Consider the following 14,677-nt stretch of genomic DNA (forward strand, 5'->3'; position numbering starts at 1 on the left):
CATTCCAATAAAAAGCTCAAAATGACAAGTGAATTTCATTCATTTGTAAAAAGCCACCACATCCACCCCCCCCCCAAACACCATGGTGTCTTCTAGGATTGTGATTTCCTCCACAAAAGCCTAAATAAAGATTAAAAAAAAAAAAAAATCCACAAAAGCCAGTCGAGTGGCTTCAGCGGCGATGCGGCCGATGATTCGCTTTAATCCCTCTTACACGGCTGGAGACCCAAAGTCCATCCAACTGGGAGCTACTATTCGGCTTCTTGATTAAGTTGACCTCCGAGCAGTATGCTCAATGTTGATAAAGATACACAAATCATAATGGCAAATACCATCTATTTCGTATAGCTACGTAGTCCTACGTCACCTTTGCGTACAACCCGATTGGGCCGCACCTGTCAGTTTTTCAGCAGCTTATCACACGAAAAATGGAAAACAATGGCCAGTTTACGTTCTCAGCTTTGCGTGAATGGTTCCTTTTAAGCATGATGACTTTCTTGCATACTAAGAATGTAATAAAAGCGTAGAATTTCCCTATTAATATCAGGCATGTAAAAAATTGCGAAAACAACCCATCCCTAAGAGCAGCGGTTCTCAACCTTTTTCTTGAGAGGTACCCCTTGGAACTTTTGCATTAATTGAGGTACCCCCTCTCGTAATTAGGCTTCCAATTCTTTTGAAAGAATAATACCGAGCCCTTTGAAGAGAATCTCCTTTAAGCTTTTGAATCCCTTTGAAGTAGACTCCCGCTCCTCTTCATTAGAGGCTTCTGAGCCTCTTGTAGAGAGGCTTCCGAGCTTCTTGAAGGCGGTTTTTTAACCACTAAAAACGACGCTTCCAAGCCTCTTGAAAGAAGGCTTCCGAACCACTTGAAAGTAGACTTCTGAGCCTCTTGAATGGGGGCATCCGAGTCTCGTGAAAAAAGGCTTCCGAGCCTCTCGAAAGGAGCCTTCCGAGCCTCTTGAAAGGAGGAGGCTTCTGAGCCTCTTGAAAGGACGCTTCCGAGCCTTTCAGAAGGAGGATTTTGAGCCTCTTGAAAGGATGCTTTTAAATCTCTTGAAATGTGGCTTCCTATCCTCTTGAAAGGAGCCTTCCGAGCCTCTTGGAAGGAGGCTTTTGAGCCTATTGAAAAGAGGCTTCTGAGCCTGGAAGGAGGTTTTTGAGCCTCTTGAAAGGAAACTTCCAAACCTCTTGAAAAGAGGCTTCCGAGCCTCTTGAAAGAAGGCTTCCGAGCCTTTTGGAAGAAGGCTTCCGAGCCTTTTGGAAGAAGGTTTCCGAGCCTTTTGGAAGAAGGCTTCCGAGCCTTTTGGAAGAAGGCTTCCGAGCCTTTTGGAAGAAGGCTTCCAGGCCTTTGGAAGAAGGCTTCCAGCCTTTTGGAAGAAGGCTTCCAGGCCTTTTGGAATAAGGCTGAGCCTTTGGAAGAAGGCTTCCGAGCCTTTGGAAGAAGGCTTCCAGGCCTTTTGGAAGAAGGCTTGAGCCTTTGGAAGAAGGCTTCCAAGCTTTGGAAGAAGGCTTCCAGGCCTTTTGGAAGAAGGCTTCGAGGCCTTTGGAAGAGGCTGAGCCTTTGGAAGAAGGCTTCGAGGCCTTTGGAAGAAGGCTTCCAGGCCTTTGGAAGAAGGCTTCCAGGCCTTTGGAAGAAGGCTTGAGGCCTTTAGAAGAAGGCTTCCAGGCCTTTTGGAAGAAGGCTTCCAGGCCTTTGGAAGAAGGCTTCCAGGCTTTTGGAAGAAGGCTTCCAGGCCTTTTGGAAGAAGGCTTCGAGCCTTTTGGAAGAAGGCTGAGGCCTTTGGAAGAAGGCTTCTGAGCCTTTGGAAGAAGGCTTCCAGGCCTTTGGAAGAAGGCTTCCAGGCCTTTGGAAGAAGGCTTCCAGGCCTTTGGAAGAAGGCTTCCAGGCCTTTGGAAGAAGGCTTCCGAGCCTTTTGGAAGAAGGCTTCCGAGCCTTTTGGAAGAAGGCTTCCGAGCCTTTTGGAAGAAGTCTTCCGAGCCTTTTGGAAGAAGGCTCCCGAGCCTTTTGGAAGAAGGCTTCCGAGCCTTTTGGAAGCAGGCTTCCGAGCCTTTTGGATGTTGAAAGGAGTCTTCCGAGCCTCTTGATAGGAGCCTCTTGGGTGGAGGCTTTTGAGCCTCTTGAAAGAAGGCTTCCGAGCCTCTTGAAAGGAGTCTTCCGAGCCTCTTGAAAGGACGCTTCCGAGCCTCTTAGAAGGAGGCTTTTGTGCCTCTTGAAAGGATGCTTTCGAGAATCTTGAAATGAGGCTTCCGAGCCTATTGAAAGGAGGCTTTTGAGCCTCTAGAAGAGGGGGCTTTCGAGCCTCTAGAAAAGAAGTCTTTTGAGCTTCTTGAAAGGGAGGCTTTTGGGCCTCTTAAAAGGGATTTTTGAGCCTCTTGAAATGAGGCTTCCGATCCTCTTGAAAATAGGCTTCCGAGCTTCTTGGTAAGAGGCTTTTCAGCCACTTTAAAGAAGGCTTCTGAGCCTCTTGAAAAAGGCTTCCGAGCCTCTTGAAAGGAGTCTTCCGAGCCTCTTGAAAGGACGCTTCCGGGCCTCTTAGAAGGAGGCTTTTGAGCCTCTTGAAAGAATGGTTTTGAGCATCTTGAAATTAGGCTTCCTAGCCTCTTGAAAGGAGCCTTCCGAGCCTCTTGGAAGGAGGCTTCTGAGCCTGGAAGGAGGTTTTTGAGCTTCTTGAAAGAAGACTTCTGAGCCTCTTGAAAGTAGGCTTCTGAGCCTCTTCAAAAGAGGCTTTCGAGCCTCTTGAAAAGATATTGAAAGGAGGCTTCCGAGCCTCTTGAAAGAAGGCTTTTGAGCCTCTAGAAAAGGAGGCTTCCGAGCCTCTAGAAAAGAAGTCTTTTGAGCTTCTTGAAAGGGAGGCTTCCGAGCCTCATGAAAGAAGGCTTTTGGGCCTCTTAAGAATGATTTTTGAGCCTCTTGAAAGGAGGCTACCGCATCTCTTGAAAGGAGGCTACCGCATCTCTTGAAAGGAGGTTGCCATGCCTCTTAAAAGGAGGCTTCCGAGCTGTCGTGTCGCTTTGCCGCCATTTCTCCCACAGGGATGGGCTAAATATCCTACACGTGCCTCTTAAATTCACTCCTGACAGAATCCAAGTTTAAAAGTGATCGCGTTTTCGGGGGCACACCACTCGATACGGAAGCAGCGCACAACTGTCATTTTTATTTTTTCACGCACGCAGCAAAGCTGAATCAACAAAAATGGCAGTTGTCCGCCGCCTCCGTATCTAGTGGTGTGCCCCCGAAAATGCGAGCACTTTGAAACTTGGATTCTGTCAGGAGTGACCTTAAAAGAAGGCTTACATACCTCTTGAAAGGAGGCAACCTAATCACTTGAAAGGACGCTTCAGAAGTGCCCAGGAGGCTTCCGAGCCTCTTGTAAGAAGGCCTTCAAGCTGCTTGGAAGAAGGCTTTCGAGATGCGTAGAAGGATGCTTCTAATCCTCTTGCAACGAAGCAACCGAGCATTAGTGAAAAAAAAATCATTTAGTTCATTCGACGTTTTGCTCGTTCGATCTTTTGTTCCGCAGCGCTTTATACATTGTGCTGGTTGTGGAAGGCAGAATTCAATTGGGATTTATTGATCACATTGCATATTATATACAATATAAATTTTTGAAATAAAAATACACAATTATCAAAACTATATCAATGAGTTTTGATTGGAATTGTAATACGTCCGCCATTACGCATTTTTGTCCGAGGTACCCCCTAGGGCCAGCGAAGGTACCCCCAGGGGTACATGTACCCCAGGTTGAGAACCGCTGCCTAAGAGGAAGACGTTCCCGCTGATGGCCACAGTAACAGCTGCACGCAGATTAAATCGAGCTTGAAAAGTGTCGTCAGCATGGCGCGAGCTTGCGTCCCTTTCCGTTGAGAATGTTGAGCGGTGAAGCGTAGGGTTTGCGGCTGCATTTTTATTGCATTTTTGCTAGCACATACTTTCATGGGCGTTTTTTTTTTAAAAAAAAATAAAATTTATTTTTAAAAATGCGTGATTTATTGCTCATCAGATATTTTTAAATAAAGTGAGAAAAATATTAACGAACTTAGTATTCAGAAAGAATATTAAATCGGCTGTAACAATTACAGTCGACTCTCTACATCTCGAAGTTCTATATCTCGATATCTCTCCCTATGTCGATGGTTTCCTCGGCCCTTTCAATCTATATACAGTTGGGCATTCTACATCTCGATAACCTCTCTATCTCGATATCTCTCTATCTCGATGTGTTCTGATCATATTTTGTTCTGGATTCACTCTCCTTATGTCGATATGTTCAAATTTTTAGGCTACTAGACCATCTTTGGACAATAACAAACGGATCATCAACAAGAAATGACATTTGTTATGTTGTAGTTTTTCATAGCAACGAGCTTTTTTGGATCTAGTATCCATTTCAGTTTTGCTTCCATTCCTCGATCTCTCCCTATATCGATGGTCCCTTCAATATCGAGATGTGGAGAGGCGACTGTATTATAAAAATCCTGATTTCTTCCATAAGTTTAAGAAAACTAGAACCATACATCTGAATTTCTAAACAAATCCTCTCTGAAATAATATTTTATATAAAATAGGCAGAAAAATCAATATGCAAGCTTTATCCAGGAATTCCTTCGACAATTGCTCCTGGCATTCTATCCGAAATTCTATCAGGGATTCTTAAGGAATGCCTCCAGCAACTTCTTCGGCAGTGTTTTCAGGAATTCCACCATAAATTTTGCCGGGAATTGATCCGAAAATTCCACCATTATTTACTCCAAGAAAATCTTCACGAACTTCTTTATAAGTTCTGCAGAATTCCCTGCAATAATTCAAATAATTTCGTGCTGTTTCCCATAACTTTTAAGAATAAGAATATTCCGTGGAAATTCCGCAGAAAACATTCCTAAGAAATTCACGAAAAATCTTCGAATTTCTTGTGTAAATTCCATAAAATTTTCCGTGAATTGTTTCGAATAATTTCTTGTGAAAATTTCAAAGAATTTATCCAGAAATTCCACCAGAAATTTATACAGAAACTATACCGAAAATGAAATCAACAATGGAATTTTCGGAGGAATTCCTAGATTAATTCGCAATGAAATCCTGAAAGAATTCCGGTGGAAACTTCAAGATTTCCACTGGGAGATCCTCCAGGAGTTTCTCCGAAAATTCCTCCTGGAATTCTTCCAGGAGTTCCACCGGCATTTCCACCAAGAATTTCTCTAGGATTTCCTTCGAGAATTATTCCGACAGTTCCTCTGAAAATTCTTCCGGGAATTTCGGCAATATTGGAATTTATTTAGGCTTCTTCAGGAATTTATATAGATTTGCCACCAGAAGCTCCTCCGAGAATTTCTCTGCGAGCTCCTCAGGGAATTCTCAGGAGGTCCTCTGATGATGATGATGATGGTCCAGCTACAAACCCCAACAAATCAGCTAGACGAGATTTGCCTATAAGATGAATTCTCTTGTTTCCGAGAATGCTTCTGGTAGTTTCCCCGGGGTTCCTTTGAAAATTCTCCCGGGAGTTTCTTCAGAAATTCTTCCAGAAAATTCCTTCGAGAGTTCCTCCGGGAATTCCACCAGTAATTCATCCGGGAGTTTCTCCGGAAATTCCTTCGGGAGTTCCACCAGAAGCTATTCCAGGAAATTATTCAGGCTTTTTCAGGAAATCATTTAGGCTTTCTTCAGAAATTAAGCTGGAAATTCCTCCCGAAGTTCTACCGATAGTTTCTCTGGGAGCTCATCCGGGAGGTCCTCTAGGAATTCTTCTAGGAGTTCCTCCTGAAATTCCTCCGGGAGTTCTTACAGGAGATCTTACGGGAGCTCCTCCGGCAGTTCCTTCGGGAATTCCTCCGAGAGATCCACCAGCAGTTTCTACGAGAATCCCTCCGGGAGATTCACCTGCAGTTTCTCCGGGTGTTTCTCTGAAAAGGAACTCCCAGAGTAATTTCCGGAGGAACTCCCGGGGGATTATCTATAGGAATTCTCGGAGAAATTATCAGAGGAATTCACGGAGGAACTGCCGGTGGAACTTTTGGAGGAATTTATTGAAGAACTACAGGAAGAATTTCTGTAGGAAATCCTGGAGGAACTCTCGTAAGAATTCTAGGATGAACTCCCAAAGGAACTTCCGTAAGAATTCCAGGAGGAACTCCTGGAAGAATTCTTAAAAGAACCTCCCGGAGGAATTCCCGTAAGAACTCCCAGAGAAATTCTCCGAGAAATTTCTAGAGGAATTTGTAGATTAATGCCTAAAGAAATGCTAAATGAATTCCTGGAAGAAAGCCTGATTGAATTCCCGAAGGAACTACGGGTGGAACTTCAGAGGAACATCCGGTGGAATACCCTAGAGGAAGAGAAAAAATATTTCTGAAGGAACTTCCAAAATCCCATTTCCCGTGCAATTCCTGCCAAATATCGTCCAGGAATTCCCTGCACAGTTTCTGGAGGTATTACCGGAGAATTTCTTGGAAAAACTCCTGGAAGAACTCCCGGAGGAACTCCCATAAGCACTTCCGGAGGAATTCCCACATGGAAGTCCTGAAATAATTCTTAGAGAAGTTCCTAAAGGAATTTCCGAAAAAATATCTGAAGGAATTCCCAGATTAAATCCTGAAAGTATTCCCAGATTAATTGCTGAAGAAAATCGAAGAAATTTCTGGAAGAACTCTTGGCAGATATGCGAGTAAATTCCGAGTGAAGTCCGGAAGGAATTCTAGTACACTTCCGTGGAAAATCTCCCCGAGAAATTCCTGAAGGAATTCCTGGAGAAGTACCTAAACAACCTCCCGAAAAAATACCTGTAAGAATTTCTGGGGAAATACTTGGACGAATTCCAGAAGAAATTCATGAAAATATTTCTAGAGGATTTCTTGAAGGATATTCTGAAGTAATTGCCAAAAGAATTCCAGATTGGAATGCTAGATGATTTCGCTATTGAATGTTTGGAGGTATTCCCGGAAAATTCCCTGGAAGTAATCCCTTAGGAATTAAAGGAAGAGTTCCGAGAGGAGAAGTTCCTAGAAGAATTTCCGAAGGAATTTCTTATAGATTTACAAGTGAAATTATGGAGCTAAATCGGAGGATTTCCGTCATAAATTTTTGAAGAAACTTCTGGTAGAATTTTGGGAAGAAATTCCGTATGTATTCTTGACGGAACTCTCGAATGCATGCCTGAAGGAAATGCCGGATTCTTCCTGAAGAGAGAATAGCCGAAGAAATATCTAGAAGTAAATCTTGGAGAGAAGAAAAGAAATCTTCAAGGAATTTCCTCGTGAATTTCCTAAAAAAAAATAAGTGGGAGGTTTCTAGATAAGAAGGAATTACAATTACATGAAAAGGATTTTCGAACGATTTTCAGAGGAATTTGTGGATAACTTTCCGGAGGAATTTAGAAGTTCCCAGGGGAGCTTCTAGAAGGATTTCAAGGAGAATTTTTGAGCCTGCAATGTTTCGAGTTGTTTTGAACTTTCATATATTATGGATCCTGGATGCCCTAATAAGTTTTGGGAATTTTTTGAATTTCAACCACCTATTTCTGTATATGATTGGATCGTAAAGTGCACATGTTTGAGGGAATTCATTTCAGTACCCGTTCAATCTTTCCACAATTTAGGCCCCCCCTGCCCCCCTTGGCTACGCCCATGCATACTTTCGACGAGATCCTCGTTGTCAGTTCATTACCGCCTGTTGTTTGATGACAACTCACGATGAGAGTGGCCTTCCTATATACTGGAAATTGTTATCAATGGGAGGCCGCGATACTTCGCTTCTGCAGTAGAACTCGTGAAAGACAGACGAGTATGCTTGTTATACCGTTTCCAACGTTTCGCTGCTCAACGGAGGGTGCACTTTCATCTATGAGGAGAATGGTGTCCTTAGGACTAAGACCTTCCTCTGCCTAGCGGTAAGAAGCGCGGCTTCAAAGCAAGGCCATACTAAAGGTGGTTGGATTGTATTCCCGGATAGATTTTGGAAATTTTCTCGACTTCCTTGGGCATGAAAGCTTCATCGTGTAAGCCTTATGATATACGAATACAAAAATGGGAACTTGACTTGGAGTCCTCACTGCTCATGACCAAGGATATGCTTAATGAAAACTAGGCTGCGGTTCCAAGAACGGTTTCTTTTTGTTTTTGGTAGTTCCATACATATACACCCGGTTCTGTTTTTACACGGATTTTTTTTTACACGGCTTTGTAAAAAAAATCCCATATAAAATTTTTGCAAAGTTACTCCATTTTACATGATTCGTCGAGAAATCATAAAACTTTTTTTACACGGATTTTCAAATTTTGAACTGAAAACTTTTTTTACACGGAACGCATCCCCCGTGTAGAAAAAGAATCGGGTGTATAATTGATTCGCTCGTGTTTATTATTTTATTGCAGATCTTAATACCATTCAATAAATAACATTTTGCTCATTACGAAACTGAACCGGTAACATTGATTGAATCAATATTATCAAACAGCACCAAACAGATAGTACAATTATTACCACGCTACACCCCGCTTTCTTCATAAAGCAATCAGAAACCCCAGCCATCGAGCGAAATTATCGGCCATAAATTTCCACGATAAAGCTGAATCCGTTGCCTCGTTGTGATTTCAAGTGAATCTTTGTGTGATTGTAACCGATGCCACCAGCCAACAAGTTTACGTATCCACCCTTGCCGTTGGTGTACTGGTCGGTGATATTGATGGCCGAAATGTTACGACCTACTTGACCCTGTAATGAGCGAAACAGAAAACAAAAAATCAGGATAAGTATTGATACGACATTCGACCCGGTGAACTTTTGCAACCAACCTTCAGCGGATAGACCAGGTCCATGGTCTTCACTTGCAGGATGGACGAGGACTTGATGGCGAAGGTGCGATTCAGCAGGACATCGTACGGTCCCTTGTAACCCCAGAAGTAGTTGTGGCTCTGGCTAATGACCAGCGCACCGAACGATACCAGGATGAGGGCGAACACGACGGATTTCATTTTGGTCGAGAAGTAGTATTTTACGATTGCACTTTTTTGCTTTCTATCGGATGATGTGGCCAACTCGTAACTGATATCGAATCCACGAATGAAAGACTATTTTATAGCACTTTCCCTCGCGAATGATACATAAGTGATGCACCCTTCTGAAGGAAGTTGTTCGTCCAATGTTATCTTATCGGTTTGCTCGTTCTATTTCTTCCGAACAGATGATTGTAATTGTTTGCAGAATGATAGGTTTTGAAAACGGATATTTACCGCCGTGCAGCTTCCAAAACACTCTCACATGTTTGGCTGACTTAGCTACTTAGTTGATGAATCATTTTTAAGAGGTACTCGTGTGAGTTTTATTTACGAACCGGCAAAATACATAACTTATCATTTCGTGGATGAGGTGAAACACTTGATCAAACTTGTCGATTTTCTGTTCGGCAAACAGGTGATAACACGGTTCCCACATTATTGGAATCGAAAAATATATCTTACTTGGCAATTCGATTCAATTGTGAAAAGGGGATTCCTAGAAATTAGCTTGTTATGAAATGAAGGAATTCCATTAGGCTTCATGTCATAACGATTCATAACCGTTGGACAGCCCAAGTAACAATTTCCATGCTTCTAATTCTTATTGCGGACTTATGATAGCAATCACCAAGCTAATTGCTCAGTATTATTGGCGCTCTTATTGCTATCAATAAACCTCTCATAAATCTGTTGAAAAAAGCTTCAAACGTTAAACGTTAACAAGGGTCAATAGGCAGACCATATGAACAGATCTATGGTTGTGATGAAGACGAAGAGCGTAATAAATCCAATTTTCAAAGCTCGAATAAAGCTCCTTTTTTAATCATAATGTGGTCAAATGAATTACTCCCTTAAGAATTTTAGCAAAATTTTTCTGATCAAATTCCATGATGGTTATATTGAAAATGAGAAGCATTTCGCAGTCAGTGAAATATATCACTGAAATTCATGATTTTACATTTTCACCACTTTTCGCATTACTTCCACATCACTTTTTCTGATAAATAATTTTATTTGTTAATGATTTGAGCAAAAGTACTTATCGATTTGGTGAACATTCTAGATGTTGCGGTTAAAAATATTTTCTATTCATTTCCCTGAACTACGTTATATTGTCGGCGCGTGGTGTTCAACCCTATTTTTTCACCAGCTTTGCCCATAAAATCGGACGCGCACTCCTTTTCAATGGTAGGGTTATGCGCTAATTCGTCCATGGCGCTAGTATCCGTCATATCAAATTCTAAATCACTAAATACTCGCGAATCGTAAACTAACATAATAAACTAATCATCTGGCGAGATAGAAAAAGTGTACACTACGATCTGCATTCATTTAAATTACATTCCGGTGTTACTTACTTGAAATATACTTAAATTTAACTTTGCGACTGTGACTTTTTGCACAATTTCCTACGTTATCCGTGCGACGAAGGAAAATCCAATTATTCGTTCACTGCTGTAGAAGACGCGCAACACCGTCACCAAAATCAACGTAATTCACTGATTTTCACCGCACTTTTTCACATGAATGTCACACTGCGCACTAAATAAAAGCAATGTTTATTGCTCAAGTGAAAAATAATTGTAAAATAACTACCGGAAGGCGTTCAAATGATCTGTTTTTTTCAAACTTTAGAGCGTTCGAAATTTATTTTCTTCGTCGCCTTGTTTATAGTCGAAAAACGCGTTGCCAAACTGGCGGTTTGAACTGAAATAGTCTTATGTTATACATCTGATAATACATCATGCAGTCAATAAAAGTAGGTTTTTCAATTATTTTCCGCTTGCGTAATAAAAGTAAAGTCTTCCAAACAAATATTTTTCATACGCACTCGTCATTCATACTAACATTTTTTTTGGAAATTTTTGTTAACTAGAACCGAAATAAACTTTCAAATTTGACTTTCAAAATTTACCGAAATGATAGTTATTCTGCATGAAATCACAGATAAGTCATCCAGTTATCCAAGAAATGGCTTGAGCTCAGGAACAAAGATTTGCAGTCCTGTTTTAAGTATGGTACATGCTCCTTGTGGTACAGAGAAAGGATACGTAGATGATCAATTTTCCGATTTCAAATATGGAACATGCTCTCTGTAGTACAAAGAACAGAATGTGTTCTTAGCATATGTTCTTGGTCATCCAAGAAATCTCTGGAGTAAGGCCTTTCGATCTACACAAGTAACTGAAGATCAGTTTTCCGGTTTCAAATATTGTACATGCTCTCTGTAGTACAAAGAACAGAATGTGTTCACAGCATATGTTCTTGGTCATCCAAAAAATTCCTGGAGTATTATCGCGGGTACTCTCACTATGTAAGGTGGGTCTTGTTAGGGGTCCTAAAAATTCTCAGCTTTAGCGCCAGACGACGGAGTCGTCTGCCAAGAACCCAAGTTCAATATCGCCCAGCTAACAGTGTTTCCACCTGCTAACAAAAACCGCCTCCATTTTTTCCCAACAACCGATCCCGACTCCTAAAATTCCACAAATTTCCCCAAAATAATCCCTCCCGATTCAAGAGTTGTTTTCTTATTCATAAACTAGTCCAAAGGTTTTAAGATGCAATGAGAAAAATTTATTTAAAAGCATTTTAGCTTATCTCTTAAAAGCGAGGATGAATAAAAGTTTGCTTATTCATATAATTGAATTTAACGACGTAAATTTTTGGTGGTTTCTCATTATTATTTTTGTTTGTTCTTTTCTTTGTCATCTACAAACCCTGCTCTGCTTCCTGCAAGAGCTAGCTGACCACTGAACGATCATCGGCTGTTCTCCCGGAGCAAATAGCTAGCCTACGGTACCGAACTGGCCGATGGGCACTCAGTCCCTGCTCGTGACGTCACTCCCCTATATGTATTCCTTACGTGAGTCCTCCTATCCTCTACTATGATTTTTCCCCTACTAATACAATCAGTGGTTCCCTACTGCTCCGTGGTACTATGCGTGTGTTGTTGTGTTTTCGGTTCCGGTACTTACAGTTTTGACGACGTGTGTGGTTACCTGTATACCACTACCTGTTGATGGGCCGATCGATGACCAGCGGTGAGCGAACTAGTGGCTGGCGAGAGAGATGATCGGCTGAGCAGAAATCGAGCAGTGGGCTGATGATTTTCCGCCCGTTCGCGAAAGGATATATGGTCGGGCCGCGAATATACTCGATCGGGAACTGCTGCCTAGCAGTAGTGCGTTGGTTGACGTGCTGCCGAACCGCCGCTTAGCGGTGGTAGGTACGATTCGACCAATACTGTCGACGATCGTTGTCGCTGCACCGGTACCGTACGGAGGGCCTCCGATTATCGGGACGTGAGTCGAGGCGGGCAAGCTGGCGTTGGGATTCTTTCCCCTTGATGGACAAATTCCCACGGTCTACGGGCGATCACGTGTAGCGGGTGATGCACGTGGGGCCAAGTCTTCCACTCGATGGCCAACGCGCTCTGGGTGCACCTATAGTGGTACGCAACCACGAGACGATAGGTGCACTCAGGATGCCTCGCCTGGTACCACCTGCGTTTGATCGTGTCCTGGGTAGATTGTGGACCGATCTAGCGTTCACACTCGCACTCGGCCGTGAATGGCCGTCACTGGAAATCCTAACGAGGCAGAGCCCTTATAGGCGGGCGGCTGTAGGAGACCGAGTCTTAGAACTGAACACACATATTTCACATTATCTTTTCCAAATTACCTTTTTTTTTCTTTCCTCGAATATTCCCTCTTTTTTTACGACTCACTTCCTACGGCTAACTTCAATCTACAGTAAATTATGTTTCTTTAAAATATGGTTTGAATTTAAATGATATTTTTTTAATTAACTCACATTTTCTTATACAATCCAATGCACGACTCACGATTTCTTCAGTGCTTTTTTTTATCAAATTGAAAACAAATCTAAAACAAAAATAATATTCATTTCGTTAAATTTAATTTTATTCTGAATTTTTTGCCTTTCTCGTACAACAAAGTTGTACCAGAAGGCTATAATTTCACTCCAAAAGCCAAATTTTGATAGAAGGCTCGGAGACCCATAGTGTTATATACCAATCGACTCAGCTCGAAAAACTGAGCACATGTCTGACTGTGTGTGTGTGTGTGTGTGTAGCCCCGGGAATTTTTTATTGTTAAACACGTTTCATATAGAAGGACTTGACCGATTCGAGTGCAACTAGTTTCATTCGACGGAGAAACTTTCCTAGTTGGACACTATTGTTTTTGATTGCTAATAACTCATTCGATTTGAATAATATTTCTATTTTTCTTTTAACAAATACGCTGTTTACATGCACACTTTAAGCAAATATATTATATTAACAATATAGGTCACTTCGCTCTTCCCCATACATCAAAATAGAGACAACCTTTCTAGTGGATACAGCACCATCTGTTATCTGAAATGGTCGATAAACTTGTTTTGGCCATTATCTTCTAAGCGTGTAGATGTGACGTTTCTCCTGAAAATCAATACCAAATTTTCAAAAAGACTTATCTGCTTTTGTAAACAAAGATTCAAACGTCAATTTAACGAATCTGATAGCACTCCCTCTCGCACCGGCACCATAGCAGAAGCATTCAACTATGTGTTGGTTGGTTTGCGTGGGAGTGCTATCAGATTCGTCGAATCGACGTTTTAATTCTTGGGTTTTTTTAATGGTTAGACATTGAGAGATCAACCCCTTTTACTGACGGCATTTCATCCATTGAACGCAGTAGGAATGACTTCCATAAAGTATTTCACTATTATTACCTTATTTTTGCTGCATTAGATAAAAAAGAAGAGATTTTCATCGAGAAGCATGTTGTTAGATCCGAAAGTGGTGAAGTTTTTGTCTTTTAATGTAGCGCCTACGTTGATTGTTTTTTCTTGTTTTAAATTTTCTTGATGCATTATGACGGTATATATTTAATTTGATGTGTAGTATCGAGAGCTCCCTGCCAGGCGTGTACTACGTATCTTTTGATGGGCACGAATTTACGTAGCACAGGTAAAATAATAAAAAAAATGCTTTAGGTATTACATCCCACATGATGTATTGTTATGATCCGCAATAAACCCCGCGCCAGGAGGAACTGGTCGCAGTGGCACACTCCAACAAAAATTAAAAAGGCCATCTGCTGGATGGAAGTGTCCAAACTTCAGAAATCGAGTTTACGCTTCCTGTTGATTGGCCATGTTTATGGTAAACTAACTATTGTCGCGAATGCTGCGCCGGTCTTACACTCGCAGGCTCGACTGCGAAGGTAAACGTTAAGATAGCCGCCGTGTTAAAAGATAGGCAGCATTTTCCCGCTCTAAAACAAAACCACGTGCTTTTCGCGAAATGACAGCAGTGTTCAATTGTATTAGTGAGAGACAACCGGAGTCACTGAGTACATGGAGAGTGTTTATCATGGCAAGTGCATACGGTGTGTGAGTTTTTCATTGAATCTGTTGTGTTTAGCGACCGTTGCGATTACCTGAGAAGCAACCACCAGGAAGCCGCAGTATTCTATTTGGTCGGGGTTCAACCAAATTGCACCAAACGCGAACGAAAATTACCCATTTTTCTGCTCAAACTTTCGTTTAGCAGTTTTAATTGGTCGCAAATCATATAATATATCTCTCAACTCCATAACCGAGGATATAGTACTGCAAATGTACGCTTAATTTTGTATGAAGCTATTTCCGTTTTCCTTGTACGAACAAAATA

General features: G+C 41.7%; 2 protein-coding genes across 4 annotated transcripts in view; one reads left to right on the forward strand and one right to left on the reverse strand.

Moving 5' to 3' along the window:
- LOC134208272 (allatostatin-A) overlaps positions 1-14,677 on the forward strand; it is a 140,146-nt gene that overhangs the window by 73,735 nt on the left and 51,734 nt on the right. The window lies entirely within an intron of this gene.
- On the reverse strand, positions 8,351-9,055 carry LOC134208271 (probable salivary secreted peptide). Its single transcript, XM_062684298.1, has 2 exons — positions 8,794-9,055; positions 8,351-8,713 (listed from the first exon to the last, which is right to left on the reverse strand). The coding sequence occupies exons 1-2, from the start codon at positions 8,971-8,973 to the stop codon at positions 8,540-8,542; spliced, it is 354 nt and encodes a 117-aa protein (XP_062540282.1). The 5' UTR covers positions 8,974-9,055; the 3' UTR covers positions 8,351-8,539.

Source organism: Armigeres subalbatus, chromosome 1 (assembly GCF_024139115.2).
Source record: "Armigeres subalbatus isolate Guangzhou_Male chromosome 1, GZ_Asu_2, whole genome shotgun sequence".
NCBI lineage: Eukaryota > Metazoa > Arthropoda > Insecta > Diptera > Culicidae > Armigeres > Armigeres subalbatus.